At 39.2% G+C, this 14,599-nt stretch overlaps 1 protein-coding gene across 1 annotated transcript in view; it reads left to right on the top strand.

Moving 5' to 3' along the window:
- The first annotated feature begins 523 nt into the window (after window positions 1-523).
- The window catches only part of gria2b (glutamate receptor, ionotropic, AMPA 2b), a 38,655-nt gene continuing 24,579 nt past the window's right edge, over window positions 524-14,599 (top strand). The window contains exons 1-2 of the mRNA XM_026329936.1: window positions 524-654; window positions 809-949. Of these exons, the coding sequence (XP_026185721.1) occupies window positions 570-654; window positions 809-949 (226 nt within the window). The 5' untranslated portion in view covers window positions 524-569. The remainder of the gene's footprint in view (window positions 655-808; window positions 950-14,599) is intronic.

The raw sequence follows: 14,599 nt of genomic DNA, 5'->3' as shown, positions 1-14,599 counted from the left end.
ATATAATATGGACCCACTGTAGACATTTAATGGCCCTAGGATGTTATGAATCAACAATGTTGAATGTCTTCATGTCTTAATGCTGCAACCTAAAGCTTGTCATGTATTAAACAAAGACGAGATCCTCAGGTATAAATGTTTTGTTCCCACAGTAGCTGGAAGCATAGAGTGCACTTTTGTCACCCAGTGCCGCTCGGCTCTTTTCGTCTCTGTCCGCCTTCTCATTAACATTCCACACTTGTGGGTGTGATGCTGAAAGTATCTCCGGCGCGCCGAGCGGAGACGCGCACTGTCCCTGTGCGTTCAGAGGAGGTATCAGCTGCCGGCAGGAGGGGAGCGACGAGGAGGAGCGGAAGAAGAGACAGTAGACCCACACTGCAGGCGACCATTCCTTCACTGCTGGTGCCCTTTCAGTGCTGGCCACCTGCAGAAAAACGCGCCTTTGCTGCAGATTATTTTTGTTTTCTTCCCAAGGCTGAAGGTCTCCAATATGTGTCGGATCTAACATCTCCCGAGACAACAAGGAATATCTGACTCCCCCGGTGGATGTGGACATCTAAACTGTGGACATGGAAAAAATAGTGAATTTATACCTTTCAGTTCTGCTGGTTTTATGGGGATGTGCGCTTGGAGGCTCGCCCAGTGTTCAGATTGGTAGGTATCAATTAGTTCAAGCGAAAAACGATTTGGGTAAAAAGCAGCGACTTTGTGCTGTAAAGCCCAGAGGATAGCTGGTTGAAAATGTGGCACAAAACAGAACATTGTAACCTCTAAGTGTCGCTGACTGTCTTTTGTATGTTGGTTTCAGGGGGACTCTTTCCAAGAGGCGCGGATCAAGAGTACAGCGCGTTTCGGATAGGAATGGTTCAGTTTGGCACCTCGGAATTCAGATTGACGCCTCACATTGACAACCTGGAGGTGGCAAACAGTTTTGCTGTTACCAATTGTTGTAAGTAACAAACATTTATACTGTTTTTGACGTGCACGAAGCTTTCCCACGAGTGTGCGTGTCTTCCCCGACATATTAATGATCAGTGTGCGTTTCTGTAGTTTGGATAATGGAGATTAACAGAGATGCCTGATCTATATTCTGCCAGCAAATATATCGCGGCTGTGCAGTTGAGTATGTAGGCAGGGAAAGTTGGTTTCCACAGTAACAGCCACATCCATCCAATTTTCATTCCTTCGGATTCAGAGATCAAACAAGACGACAGTGCAAAAGCATCGACCCTACTTGTTGTTTTCCTCTCAGGGTCTTCTAAATCAAACGTTTTCTCTAAAGTCAGTTGTCAAAGAAGTCAGAGCCTACTTGACTGCAATAAACACCAACTTCTTTCTTCAATCAATCGTGCTTTTTATTGCCAATTTAGAGAGGTAGAAAAGGCAAAATGCAGACTTAGGTTGGCCCACATTAACTGAGTCTTCATTCCAAGAGGAAAAATTAGGCATTTTTGTGTGTGTGTGTGTGTGTGTGTGTGTGTGTGTGTGTCGATGTCACATCTTTTCTCAGCTCAGAAGGAGCTGCGCCTATAAAACAGCCTCACGACAAAGCTGTGGCGATGCTTTAGCTGTATTAATGAATTAAAAACAGGCACAGATCAATGGGAAAATAAATCAATAATCCCCTTTGACCATCTTAAATCACCACTCTCCACTGAAATGACAATCTCCATCATTTTGGAAACCGTTTGACAGTGAGAATCCGATTTAATCATGTATTTATTTCACTGAAAGATCCGAGATGCTGAGTGTTTTATTTGAAATAGTCGCAAATTGCTTTGGTCCTGAGGACGCTGGTTTCAACAGCCACGACTGCACATTTCATTAGACGGTTGCCAAGCGACTATTCCTCTCCACAGTCCTTTAAACATAAATCAAACGCTTCTGATTGGTGCGCGCATCGCTCCAATAGATTTCATTACCATATAAAAGCTTCCGGCAGACTGTGGTCTGCGTCCCACAGACCAGAGCGAGTCATGTTCAACATACACAAATCAGTGTCACCTGGTTGGTACGAAAACGTGACAATATTGTATTACCCACCGAAAAAGAAGCAGCATTTGCCGACACTTCACAGTCTGACTGGGGACCGAGTGTTGCTCTGTAGCCCAGCGTTTATATATTGTATCTTATGTTAATGTTATGTAGCCAATTTTTCCTTTGTTTGACTGATTATAGCTCCGATATTCAAAAACTTAGTGAACCATGTGCTGAATAGGCCTGTGTATATATTTGAATTGACATATTTACATGTAATTTGCTTCCTTATAGTGTTACATAAACACTAATGTGATTATTATTATGTAAGATCTACAACTTACAAAATAAACAAAACAAAACAGTAAACTTGCTTATTTTATGATCACAGTTGGAAAAACCTAATCTGATGAACTTACTAAACTTCCATTACCTGGTGTTTTAGTTCGGTCTTTTAAATGACCCTGGCATGTAATTAATTACCCTGGTCTGATTTTTTTTGTTTCTGCATTTGCCCCAAAAAGATCAGGGGGTTTTTAATTGACGCAAAAATTCTTAAATAATAAAACCCAAATGACCATATGGAGCAATGGCAGAAGATGTAAATGACCCCTGACAAAGTGATTTGCTGGCCGGATCTATCTAAATTAACTCTACTGCTCATGTAAAGCAGAATTCTGGTAAAATTTGTGTAGTGCAAACCCTGTAAATGCTATGAACAGTTTTTTTGGATGAGCAGAGGATTATTGGTCATGCAGTTAATTGACTAGTATCCCTGGATGACATTTTATACTAAGTAGCTGACACTTCAGACAGGTGCTGTGACAAACTGTGAGGCTGGCTCACAGCAACTATAGCTTCAGTTCACTTATTGTTGATCTACCTATTGATACAGCACATTAGAGTTCAACACAGTTACCAAATGAATGTGTATATTTAAACAACAAGTACTACTAATGTAGATTTGATTTGTGATTCCAGGTTGGTTAAACAGCTGTTATGCAAAATCCTAAAAAGGTACATAATAGTTAAAATTTTCTTTATCCCTCACACTGATATAGATACACCTGGTGTTTCTAACACGTGTGCATGAACTCAGTCTACCTTCTCTAATCCACTGCTTGAGTGAGAGATGTGGCAAGTGTTAGGGTGGCGGCAGTTAGGTGAGGTTCAGGGGGGGGGGTTTCCATTTAAGCCAGTAGATGGCAGTCTGCCTTGCAGTCCAGCTCAACCTATAATTTTAGTGCATTAGCAATACCACTCAGTTTTTAAAAAAAATGTCACTTTGTGACACAGCCCAGTGGAGAATGAAAGGAGATGTACTGAAGCAGATGTGACACTTTGAAGCTTCCTGTAAGCTCTTTGTTGATCAAACTCCTCACACACTCCTTTAACAAGGTGCTGTCTCGGTCTTTAATAAAGAAAAAAACATGAAGGAGCTAAACTAAACGCGCTTTGACTGAAATAGACTACATAGACTGACATGCAATTGCTTCCAGAACCTTTTTTTTTTTACTATTCTGACAAATTTTAGGATCTAAAACTTTGCACAGAATGTCCGTTGACAGATTTCTTTGAGATATTTGCTATATTCTATCAAATCTCTACCTGGATTCTATATGATATTTATTTCTGTTGGTCTAATAAATGCTATTAGTGTATATTTTTTCCCATCCCAATACAGTACATTGAAGAGATATTTAAGATTAGTGATGCACATATAAACATACATGAAGAGGTGGTACTCAGCCTGACACCAGCACTCTTCATGAATACAGTGTGCCAGAGACAGGAGGAGGGAGGATGATACATTTCTCCATCAGTAACAGCTCATCTGGACAGGCCTGCATCTGCTGCCAAATACTAGGGAAGTCACTGTGGCTCTGTGGTTGAACCTGTGCACTTGAATGCGTGTGCTGTCCACTCAAAGCAATACATTTAAAGATTCTTGTTCACACTTCCTAGAATACAGTAACATCTAAGAACTCACATGGTTAAATAACTAATGCAATTTAATTTCATTTAATAGTGCACATTAAAAAGTTTATTGTTGGTAATTAGGTCCATAATATCCTAATAACAACACACTGTATTATTAAAATAAACACATTAGAAGCAACTTTTACTCAGAATAAACAAATTCTTGTGGTACTTTCTTGTTCTTGCTGTGGACACCCTGCTAACTTTGATATTATAGCTCACACTTGGATATTTTCCTGTAGAACTTCAGAGATTAAAGGGTCAGTCCACCAATTTCACGCATGAAAGACAAAACACAACACGAGTAATCCTATGATCCTGAATAATGTCGTCATGGTTATCTCCTGTCAAGCTTATTATGAACCAGATACATGTAACAATTCTTCTTTTAAGTTTAGCCAGCTTTATATAACAATAATACTGTAAATAGATGAAATACACATTAAATGGAATTAAAAATTACAGCTATGAAAATCATCACCTCTTCAGGTTAAATCATAGGACTGCAAAAATTAAAATTCTGCTACACAACGTGATGCATGGTTTTAACTTTCCTCTAATATTTCTTTTTCTTCATAATGAAAGTCATATAGTTTTATGTCCTTAGGCTTTACAGTATTATTCAAAACATTCAAATGAAGATGTGTGAGATCAAACTGCACATAACTTGTAGACACACACGCTTTGAATTCACTATTAGACATTGCTTTGTATTAAGAGATCACAAGCAAAAATGGTTAGAAACCCCTCCAAAGCCTGAGCTTCACATGCACATCCAATTATCAGTGTGGGGAATGCGGTGCAGCTACAGCTTGCACCTTTATCATCGCCAGTGCTACATATCACACCTTTTGTGTTACCTGAACAGCTGAGGCACACATCTCAGCATCACCCTCTTTCCATTTGCACTTTTCCCTAATTGGACAAACCACCCACACAACCGCAGCACAGGATTACAGAAAAGCATTCTGGGTAATATATCTTAAAATAATTTAAACCAAAATAGAAATTACCAATTATTAGCAGTAGCAGTTTAATCTTATCTTGTGATGGACTATTACTATAATACAGTGATAAGTGATTACATCAAATTGTAAATCTGGTTATGTGTTTGTGTATGTGTGTCTGCCTGAAACACAAGGTACCTTTCTCCTAAATGTGCCTATGCTCTTATTCCTGACGCCCACCTCTTTCAAAGCAAACCACTCCTCCTCCTCTGAGGCCAAGTCACTGACAACCAGCTGGCAATTTAACACTTCAAAGTTCTAGTTCGTCATGGCTGAATCATGTTATACTGTAATTTCATGCATCTACATGCACCTCAACATCTCAGGGACGTACACATTCAGGGACCTTGCTGTATGATCAAAAGCTTAAACTGACCATATATACACACAGCGGGGCATTGGTTATAGCTAATTTATTGTTCACACTTAATTAAGTGCATTCTCCTCCATTTCAGACCGGGCTGTGAAATATTAAATAGGCCTGGGAGCTGGCCGGTCAGAAAATGAGGCTAGAGAACCCTCTGTGGATCTTAGCTTGCCCTGAATAGAGCCCCAAACCAAGCCCTTATCATGCTGTCCTCAAAAACACAGGGCTGAGATAGCATCAGTTACTGCAGGATTCAAAGGCTCTCTGCTGGAAGTCGCCCTCTGTCTCATATCCAGTGACTTATTTTGCTCATACCTACAAGGCAAGTGGCTCAAACACAGTTTTGTCCTTATCTGATGAGGAAAGAAACTTTTTTTTTTGTCATTTCAAAATTCACTGACTATAAACAGTAAGTTTTAATGGGTGATGATTTATCCACCACTGTAAATAGACTAACAAGGCAAAGCAAAATGAATTTGACTGGTGACTTGTGGTGGTTTTAAAGAGTCAGTATTAAACACTACTTAACAACAGGAAGTACAAATTAAAAAGTAGTAAGCCTTCTTCTACTGTTGTAGTCAAGTTAAGTGGTTTTTATTTTTCTTATGATTCAACCATGTACAGTGAACATACTGCAGCAAAACAATGTTCCTCCAGAAGCTACATAAAGCAAAACTATACAAGATCACACATTTCTAATAATTAGACCGAGAGCCCTAAGCTACTGTACATAAAAGTGGATGTGGTTGAGAGTATTGGCTGAGAGGGAAATGAAGTGATTTATTATTCCCCTTTGGACCTTACCTTTCCAGTATTATATGGAAAGGATGATGTAATATGGAGTCACTTAATAGGCTTTTATTACTGGACAGAGACCCATCCCTTACCTGAGCAAGCATGTAGAACAGACAACCAACTTTTAATCACATATCCTGTTTTCAGCCACTATGTGTTGGGTTTGATGGTATTATGCCTTACAAATTGTTCTCTGTCCAAGGTGCCAGTACTTCATGCCTCTGTGAGCAGTGCCAAAATTATCTTTGCCTTTCTTTGGTTTGCAAATAAAAATCTAGAAACTCTCTTAAAAGCCCAGATCCTTATCCTAAGCAAGGCTTGTATCCTTGGCACTCTATCTAGATGTCCCCTTCCTTATCATTCATCTGAAAAACAAAACAACACCCTTCTGCAGCTTTTTATGAAGCTCTAAAAGCCCAGCGCAATGACAACAGCATCAAGCCAACAACGCCATTTATTCCCACTGTGCCAATATGTGAGTGGGGCAGGTGTCAGAGTGTAGCTGTTGCTGTGGCAGGAGCAAAATCTAATCTAGGTGTTGAGCACTGTGTCATGTATGGAATGATTATAGATTCATTTATCAGTGATTTGATAATGTTTTGTGAGCGTCTAGTCCTCCTCCTAAATATCCTATTAGTATAGAACATATACAGATGGTTATATTTGAACATTGAAATATATTAAGGTTCAGATCAGAAAAGATTTATTCATCAACAGCCAGCCAAGTTTATTCAACAGTTACAGTAATCTACAATAATTATTGGAAACATACAAACATTTGAAAAACAAAACAGAAAATGACTTAATATAAATAACATGATATAAAAACTACCAATCTTTTGTATAGATGTTTGACATTCAGATATTTGTCTGAATGAATGAATGGAATTTTCTTTAATTCACTAAATAACCTTTTTTCGGCTGAAGAAGGCTGCTCATTAGCATGCACAGAGAATCTGTCTTCCCCATCATTGTGGTGATTAGGATTTGATCCAGTTGCCTTTCTGGTCGTACAGGGTGTTCTTGTCAAACTCATTAGGAGTGTGTGTGTGTGTGTGTGTGTGTGTGTGAAGAAAGAGAGAGAGGCAGGGACAAAGGAAAAGATAAAGAAATAGGAAATGATGAATGAAAATGACAGGACAGAGCACAAATGTCTTTACAGTGTGATAAGCAGAGCGAGTGGGAGAGCACTGAATAGAGAGGTGCACCCCTGTGCTCTGTTGCTGTAATGTTCTGTCTTACTGGACAAAATGCAAATGTGATGTAAATGTGAGAGGGACTGACTTTAGGCCTGCTATGTCCTTTACAAAGGGCAGGGTGACTCAGGCTAAAGGTGGATTCCTGCTGCAATTCCAGCTTGCATTTTTTGACAGACCTGTTGTGCAAACTAATAGCAGGGGCACTAGATGACTGTAAATAAAATGCATCTATGTATACATACATATAGGAAGAACTAACCGGGAGGATTATGAGAGATTTCTTTCTTACTTGCTCCAGTAAACCTTTTGTTTAAAAAAGTCTCTGTAAGACTTACACTGTCATTCCTCTGCACAGGTCAGTATGTCAATGTGGCGGCCTAATGAGTACTTTCCCTTTTTGCTCTTTTTGTTCAACCCTGTCTCTTAAGACTTTGTCCTCTTTATTTAAAGCTTTGATCCACTTGAAAGATTTCTTTATATAGTCAGCGGTGATGATAAGCACTATTGGTTTTGCAGAGAGTTAATGTAGAGTACTCTTGTAAGAACTTGGTCCTTGATGATCTCCTTGCTTAAGCAAAATTTGGACTGTAGCCATATATCTCAGCAGCTGCTTTCCTGTCAGTTGCATTTTCTGTGATTTTACTGACGTTTATTTTGCATTTAATGCAGATATCATTGATTTTACTGGCCAAAATATTGATAGTGTTTTCTGTGGATTATCCAGAGCCACCGGGACTTGTACAACTGAGTGAGAAAATGCTGTTGTAATGTGGTCGTGACCTTTTACAAGGACATTTAGTACTTTTTGATCTTTCTGTTGACTTCCATTGTTAGTAGTTGTTGCATTACTAGTAGTCAGCAGTCAATAATGAGAAGACAGGTGATTTGTAAGTGCAAATGAATCAGCCACAAATCAATATGATATAGTTTTCTTGATAAAACAAAAGTACCGAAAACCGAGATATTCCAAAACAACAACTAAAAAAACCTTATCCGCCTTACATGTTCAGATAAGCTAAGGTCAAATACCGAACAGTAAAACCAATGGGAAGAAGGAGCACACAAGGACAGCTAACTATAAAATAGGTGCCAGGACAAAACCATTAAATGGACAATGACATGGACAATTAGAAGCAGATAAGAAAATAATAGAGAAACACGAGGCAGACAGATATGATTTTGGACGGTGGCCACATCCACAAAAGCAAGGTCAGCACTCATCTCCACTGGAAGGTGAGATCAGTGTGTGTGACAGGTTTCTAAAAGCCACCACGAACAAATAGACATATACATTCACACACTCAGAGCAGATGTGTTCAGCAGTGTACATGCTCAGGAGCCAGACAGGCACAGAGTCTGGGCAGTTAGGAGGCAAGACCAGGCTGTCCCCAACTGTCAGCTCCTAAATTAACACTGTGAATCTAAAGTTAGAGGAGTCCTCTCATCCTGAAGTGAAGAAAGGAATGATTATGCTCATATACAGTCACAATGTGGGTTTGGTGTGAAAGCCTACAATAGCTATAATGCAGCAGTAAAGTCTCGCACAAACATTTCAACATGACACAAGTTGAAAAACAGCCTTCACATCACTTAGCAGCTCCAAATCCCCCCTGCTGTGATAAAACAGCAGGAGAAAGGGGCAGCTGCATAAATTAGCTGACATTTTCTGATTTCATCCTTTGCTGCACCAACTAACAGACATCTAATGCTTGAGATATTTCAGTCTTGACCAAAGTGGTGGACCGACAGACAGATGTAGCAATTGCTAGTCTCATTACCAAGCAGATAATCCCCAGAAAGTTGTTTTTACACGCCAATCCATCCATCTGTTATCTATACCTGCTTGTTACTATTTAGGGCCACAGGGATCTGCTGGAGCCTATCCCAGCTCTCTTTGGGTGAAAGGCAGGGGTACACCCTGGACAGGTCACCAGTCCATCACAGGGCCACATAGAGACACACAACCTCACACACTCACACTCACTCCTATGGGCAATTTAGAGTCACCAATCAACCTGACATACATGTTTTTGGACTGTGGGAGGAAACCAGAGTACCTGGAGAAAACCCACGCAAGAACAGGGAGAACATACAAACTCCACACAGAAAGGCCCCTGATGGGTTTCAAACCAGGAACCTTCTTGCTGTGAGGCAACAGTGCTAGCCACCAAGCCACTGTGCTGCCCACAGCTCAATTCAACACACTATTTTCCAAACTAGTATAATTTCAATACAAGGAATTAGGACTGCCATTAATTGTCACAATGCTGACTTGTTGCTCATTCATTACCCTCTTTGCGCCAGAAACATTTACCATCAGCTCACCCACATTAAGCTGAATATGTTCAAGTAAGTTAAGTTTGACAGAGACTTAGACTTAGTTAGACTTAGTTTTTCTAAGTTAGACTTAGAAAAACAGTCATCTAGAGTAAAACCAAAACCAAAAAAACCAAAAACAAAACTCTTACAGTTTCTACATCTCTAACCTAATAATATTTAATATAATAATACACTGCTTCACAGTACATGCTATTTACTTTTTCATCTATGCAAACACATTTGAGCAAATATCAGCATGTCATGGTCCGGTGTTGTCAACATAACGAATCCTGCTTTGTGTTGTGTTTGCACAACAGTCTTCTGTATAAGAGCCGTGCCTGTCAAAAATAGTCAGATTTGCATGAGAATCCCCTGCAGTGAAAGAAACATCAAATCTCATGAAACGACTGCAGCTGCAACCTCAATCTCACTTTTTAATGCTCACTTGAAAACCATGGCCTCCAGAAGGTCGTGACTGTGTTTGCTTCCTTTTGAAGAAGCAGTATTGTGTAATCTCCACCTTGCGGAACTATTCACAGGCACCGATTCTAGACGTGTAAGCTTTGACAAAGACATAAGTAGTGCAGGAGAGCACCATGTTGAGAAGTGAAGCCATTTTTTTGTTTATAGCACACAACAGCAAATTGCAAATAGCATGTTGGCATGTATCTGTAAATGATGGTATGGAATTATGGTAGAACATCAAATCTATTCTACTTCTGAATGTATTGATTGGTTTATTTAAAAAAAGAGGTGTTTAATTTGTGGTTGTATGAAGGGCGGGGACAGAGGGGTGCACTAAGGGTCAAGCAAGAGAGGATGAGTCAGGGGTCAAATAGGTCGGTGAAGTGATGTGAGGCCTATGGTCACCTTCTGTGATCCATGGAGTTGTGATGGTGCTGATGATGTTTCATTATTGAGACATGACTTCATCTTCTCCCTCTGGGCAAAGAAAAGAAAAACAGAAACAGGTTTAGGGAGGAAGGATATGAGGAAAGAACAGGAGCCAGTGGGGTTCAGTACACCTAAAACATTAATGACTGACCGTTTGCTCGTGATATACATGTGTCAGTTGAATAAGAGCTATCAAATACAGGATCATGTGTATGAACGTGTATTTCGTTTGCTCTGCCTCTCTGAGATGAGACCAATTCTTCTTGAGCAAACAGAGTGTCTGGTTGCTATGGCAACTGCTTGGTCAGATGCTGGTTGAAGCTCTGTTTGTGTAGTTGTAACTAATTTTGCTCTGACAGATTCCAAGATCAAGTCAAAGTCTGCTTTGGTATTTCCACTAAAGGTCTGTGGACATACAGTACGTTTTATTATCAGAGGCAGATGAAATGAGAACAAAGTAGCTGTGTGTGATGTATGGACCAGCTTTGTAGAATCAATATGGCTGAAGAATTGCATTGCATGTGGACTAGGTTAGTGCACAACAACATAATACACCTGTTTTTTTTTTCTTCCGTTCTAAACATTGAACAGTGTTCAAAATAGAAAATATTTAAAACGTATTATTAAAGCACTGCATTATTATTGTGAATGTGCTACAGAAACTACTGATCACTTCAAATGTCTGAGTATTTCATGTTAAACCAATATTAGTATTGTTTTGAAATATGAAGACTTTTGAAGTGCAAAAGTACTAGTTCATTAGAAGATATCAATAAAGGTAGCTTCACTTGTTTATGTGTATATTAACAATATAAACCAGACAAGTTATACCACTGTTACATTAAAAGAGGAGTCTCATGGCACTGCCATAAATTCTGTCTAGAGAAAAACTAAAAACAGAAAGGTGTTTGTTCAAAGAACAATTTATCACTTCCCTCTCTTATACCATCACTGTGTGAGTGAGTGTGATTATGTGTTCGAATGGGTGAATGGGCAAAAGTGTAAAGTGCTTTGAGTGCACTTGAGCGTAGAAAAGCACTAAATCAGTATAAGACAATATGTCATTTACTGTACAGTTAACTTTGATAAGGGGAAAGATGATTGTGGATTCTATTCTGCAGTTTAATTTTCCTAATTTGTCTTGGCTTCTGGTAAGTTTGCTTTATAAATGGATTCTGCATTTGTATTATTCGTATTGAGCAAATTTTAATTTCTGCTGATTGTGTATTAACACCAGTGGAACTTCAGAGCAAGTTTTTGTTAGTGTTTGTTGTAGGGCTTGTTGCAAAGGATGTCATATAGCACTAACAAACTAATATACTGACGTTGATGGATACAGTTTGTGAATGGTGTAGTTATCACTCCTATTTAGTGAGGAACTAGTTTTCATGAGCTATTCAGGCAGTTTCTGAGACTGCACACTGTTACTCCCTTCAGCTAAAGCCATGGCAGCCCAAAGTGCATAGAAAACAACACAATGTAGAGCTGTGATGATAAATAGGGCGGTGGAGGTGCTGTACAGCTATGACATGCTGGGCCTGTAGTCTGGAGAGCATTCATCAGACTCTGTTCTTGTGGAACCTACATCCACAGCCGTCATAAAGCCTCCAGGAAACAGGTCAGTGAAGAAAAGAAGCAATGGAGACAGGGAGAAGGCGATATAGAGGGAAATAGGATGGAGATGGGAGGAGGAGCATTAGAAGTTGATAAGAACTGAGCTGTACTGTTCTTCTAGAGACCAGCTGCCGGAAGAGCTGCTCAAAGGCAGACAAAAACACTTCCCAGTGTGCCTCACTGGCCCACAGTGACACCTCCCAGAAGTCTTCCTATCGGCCACTCGAGTGTTACTGAGAGCTGTCACCCAGGCAACCGCCTGCAGTGCTGCAATGCACATAAGCCTATTTTGCCAATGAAGAAATGCCATAATGATGAGCCTTAGAATCGCATTCATTTGGCTATATATGCATATGTGTGTATATGTATATATAAATTTTTCATTATTATAGTTTGAAATTTCTGCCTGTAGTATTTATGGGAATTTAGAGAAATGTCTTGAAACAATTTGATCAAATTTAATTTGTTTGGCTAATTTCTTTGGTTCTTTAATTACATTTAAAACCTCAACTACATAAAAATGATGTGCTGAGGTGAATATGTTCTGCACAGCATGTCTGAATTATGTTACACTGGCAACCATCCACAGAGGAACTGCAGACAAAGCTCTTAGAAGTTATAAAAAACGCCAACACTCCATAAATGTGACAGATTGTTGATAAATTCTTTACTTAGCTTATATGTTGCAGGATTCACCCTGGTGAAGCATACTGGGTCTTTTATAATCCCTTTACCTGAAGTAAACCTTTGTGAATTTTGTGACTAGCAATTCAGTTGTGGGCTAAACAGTGTTTTAATTGTGACAGGAAGAAAAGATGAAAGTGTCTTGAAAGTTCTTGTGTCAGTGCCTGAAGTCAGAAACATCATTGTTAATTTTCTGTTCCGGAGGTGTATTGATAAGAATGAGAGTCCTTAGGGAGGAAAAAGTCTAATATTCCAAGAACATGTAGAAAGACAGCAATAATTTTAGGTTTTAAAAGTATCTCTGAGCTGTCCTTGCTTCACCTGCAGCCATGTAGGGGGACTGTGAAGGAGAAGAAAGTGTTCGGATCAGCCAGGGGACCCCAACATTATCTTTGTTAATATGGATGTTTGTCTTTGTTAATGCTTAAAATATATATACATAAAAGTATTAGGAAAGGTTTGTGGCCCTGGTGATTTTATTTATAGACTTTCCCAAATAGACTTAATGAAACCACTGAGTAGGTATAATGCACTAAGTGCATTGGTAAAACCAATATGTTTTGACATTGGAAATGTTTCCCACCCCTATTGTGTGGTAGGACACCTTTGCACTCACCCGTTCTCTTGCACACACTGCCAGCAGGACAAAGCACCTTAAGGGTAAACCTTTCCATATAAGAATATGGTTTCTGTAGGAGAACATTACCAACAGTTAGCTTCTTCACTGGAAGTGCTATTTGACCTTCAAAAAAGTATCTAGTTCTTTATAACTCAAACTTCACTCATATAAGTTGTTTTTGGACCAGTAAAATGGGTCATTTTGGAGGGCATGGAGAAACTACCATGTCTGGTCAGTATTCTGGAGATATAAGGTCAAATCTGCCCTTGCAGCAATTATATCAGTGACATGTGCTTAGATTGCTCTAACAGAATGGGTTGTGCCTCGCAAACTGGTGACAGATCAGTTCTGCATAAAAGCCCCAAAAGTCCTGAGGCCATTTCTCTGTGGTGAGAACAGGAGTGTTGCATAGGGTGAGATATCTAACAGTCACTTCTGTTATCTGTGACTGGACTGCTGATGATCATCACAACGGTGAATGTGTGTGCCTGTGTGTTAGACTGATTCATCTTTTTAGTGATACATGGCTTTCTACTGAATATCAGATATTTTGTCTACTGCGGATTTAATGTTCCTCCATCCCTGCTGCCATTACATGAAATTATCATTAAATTAATGCAAATGTTTTCATTAAATTTTATGCTTGTTTATTTTACCTAGTTTTTCAAATGATATTAGTGTGTAACATTAATGTTCATATACAGATGTTTTAAAGTGTGACAATTAATGCTCTCTGCAAATTAATGGCCATTTTAATGATTTTAATGTAGTTAAAGCTTGGTGTAAGTTCTTTATTGTAGTCTGATAAGCTTAGTGAATTAGCAAAATAGCTAAGACCTAAGAAACAAATCCTCATCTTCTCATGAAATTTCACACCGATGCAAGTCATTTCAGATCTCATTTGAATTTAGATGTTTAACATTATGCAATTTTTATCTTTGATCACTGATGGAGCGGTGATGTAAACAGTGGGCGACTGGTGGATATGTCCTCAGTGGTACAATGGTGAAAATGAGGTTAGCTAATTGGGACAGCTAAATATATTTAACAGGGTACACCTTCTCCTTGAAAGGTGAAACACAGTACCAGAGTAACTGCAGTGGCATATTTAACTTCCTGGTGATAATGAGGTGATTAGGACCTT

This window comes from Mastacembelus armatus, chromosome 10 (assembly GCF_900324485.2).
Source record: "Mastacembelus armatus chromosome 10, fMasArm1.2, whole genome shotgun sequence".
NCBI classification, from domain to species: domain Eukaryota; kingdom Metazoa; phylum Chordata; class Actinopteri; order Synbranchiformes; family Mastacembelidae; genus Mastacembelus; species Mastacembelus armatus.
The sequence above is the reverse complement of the archived record's forward strand: the minus strand, read 5'-3'. Positions and strand labels throughout refer to the sequence as shown.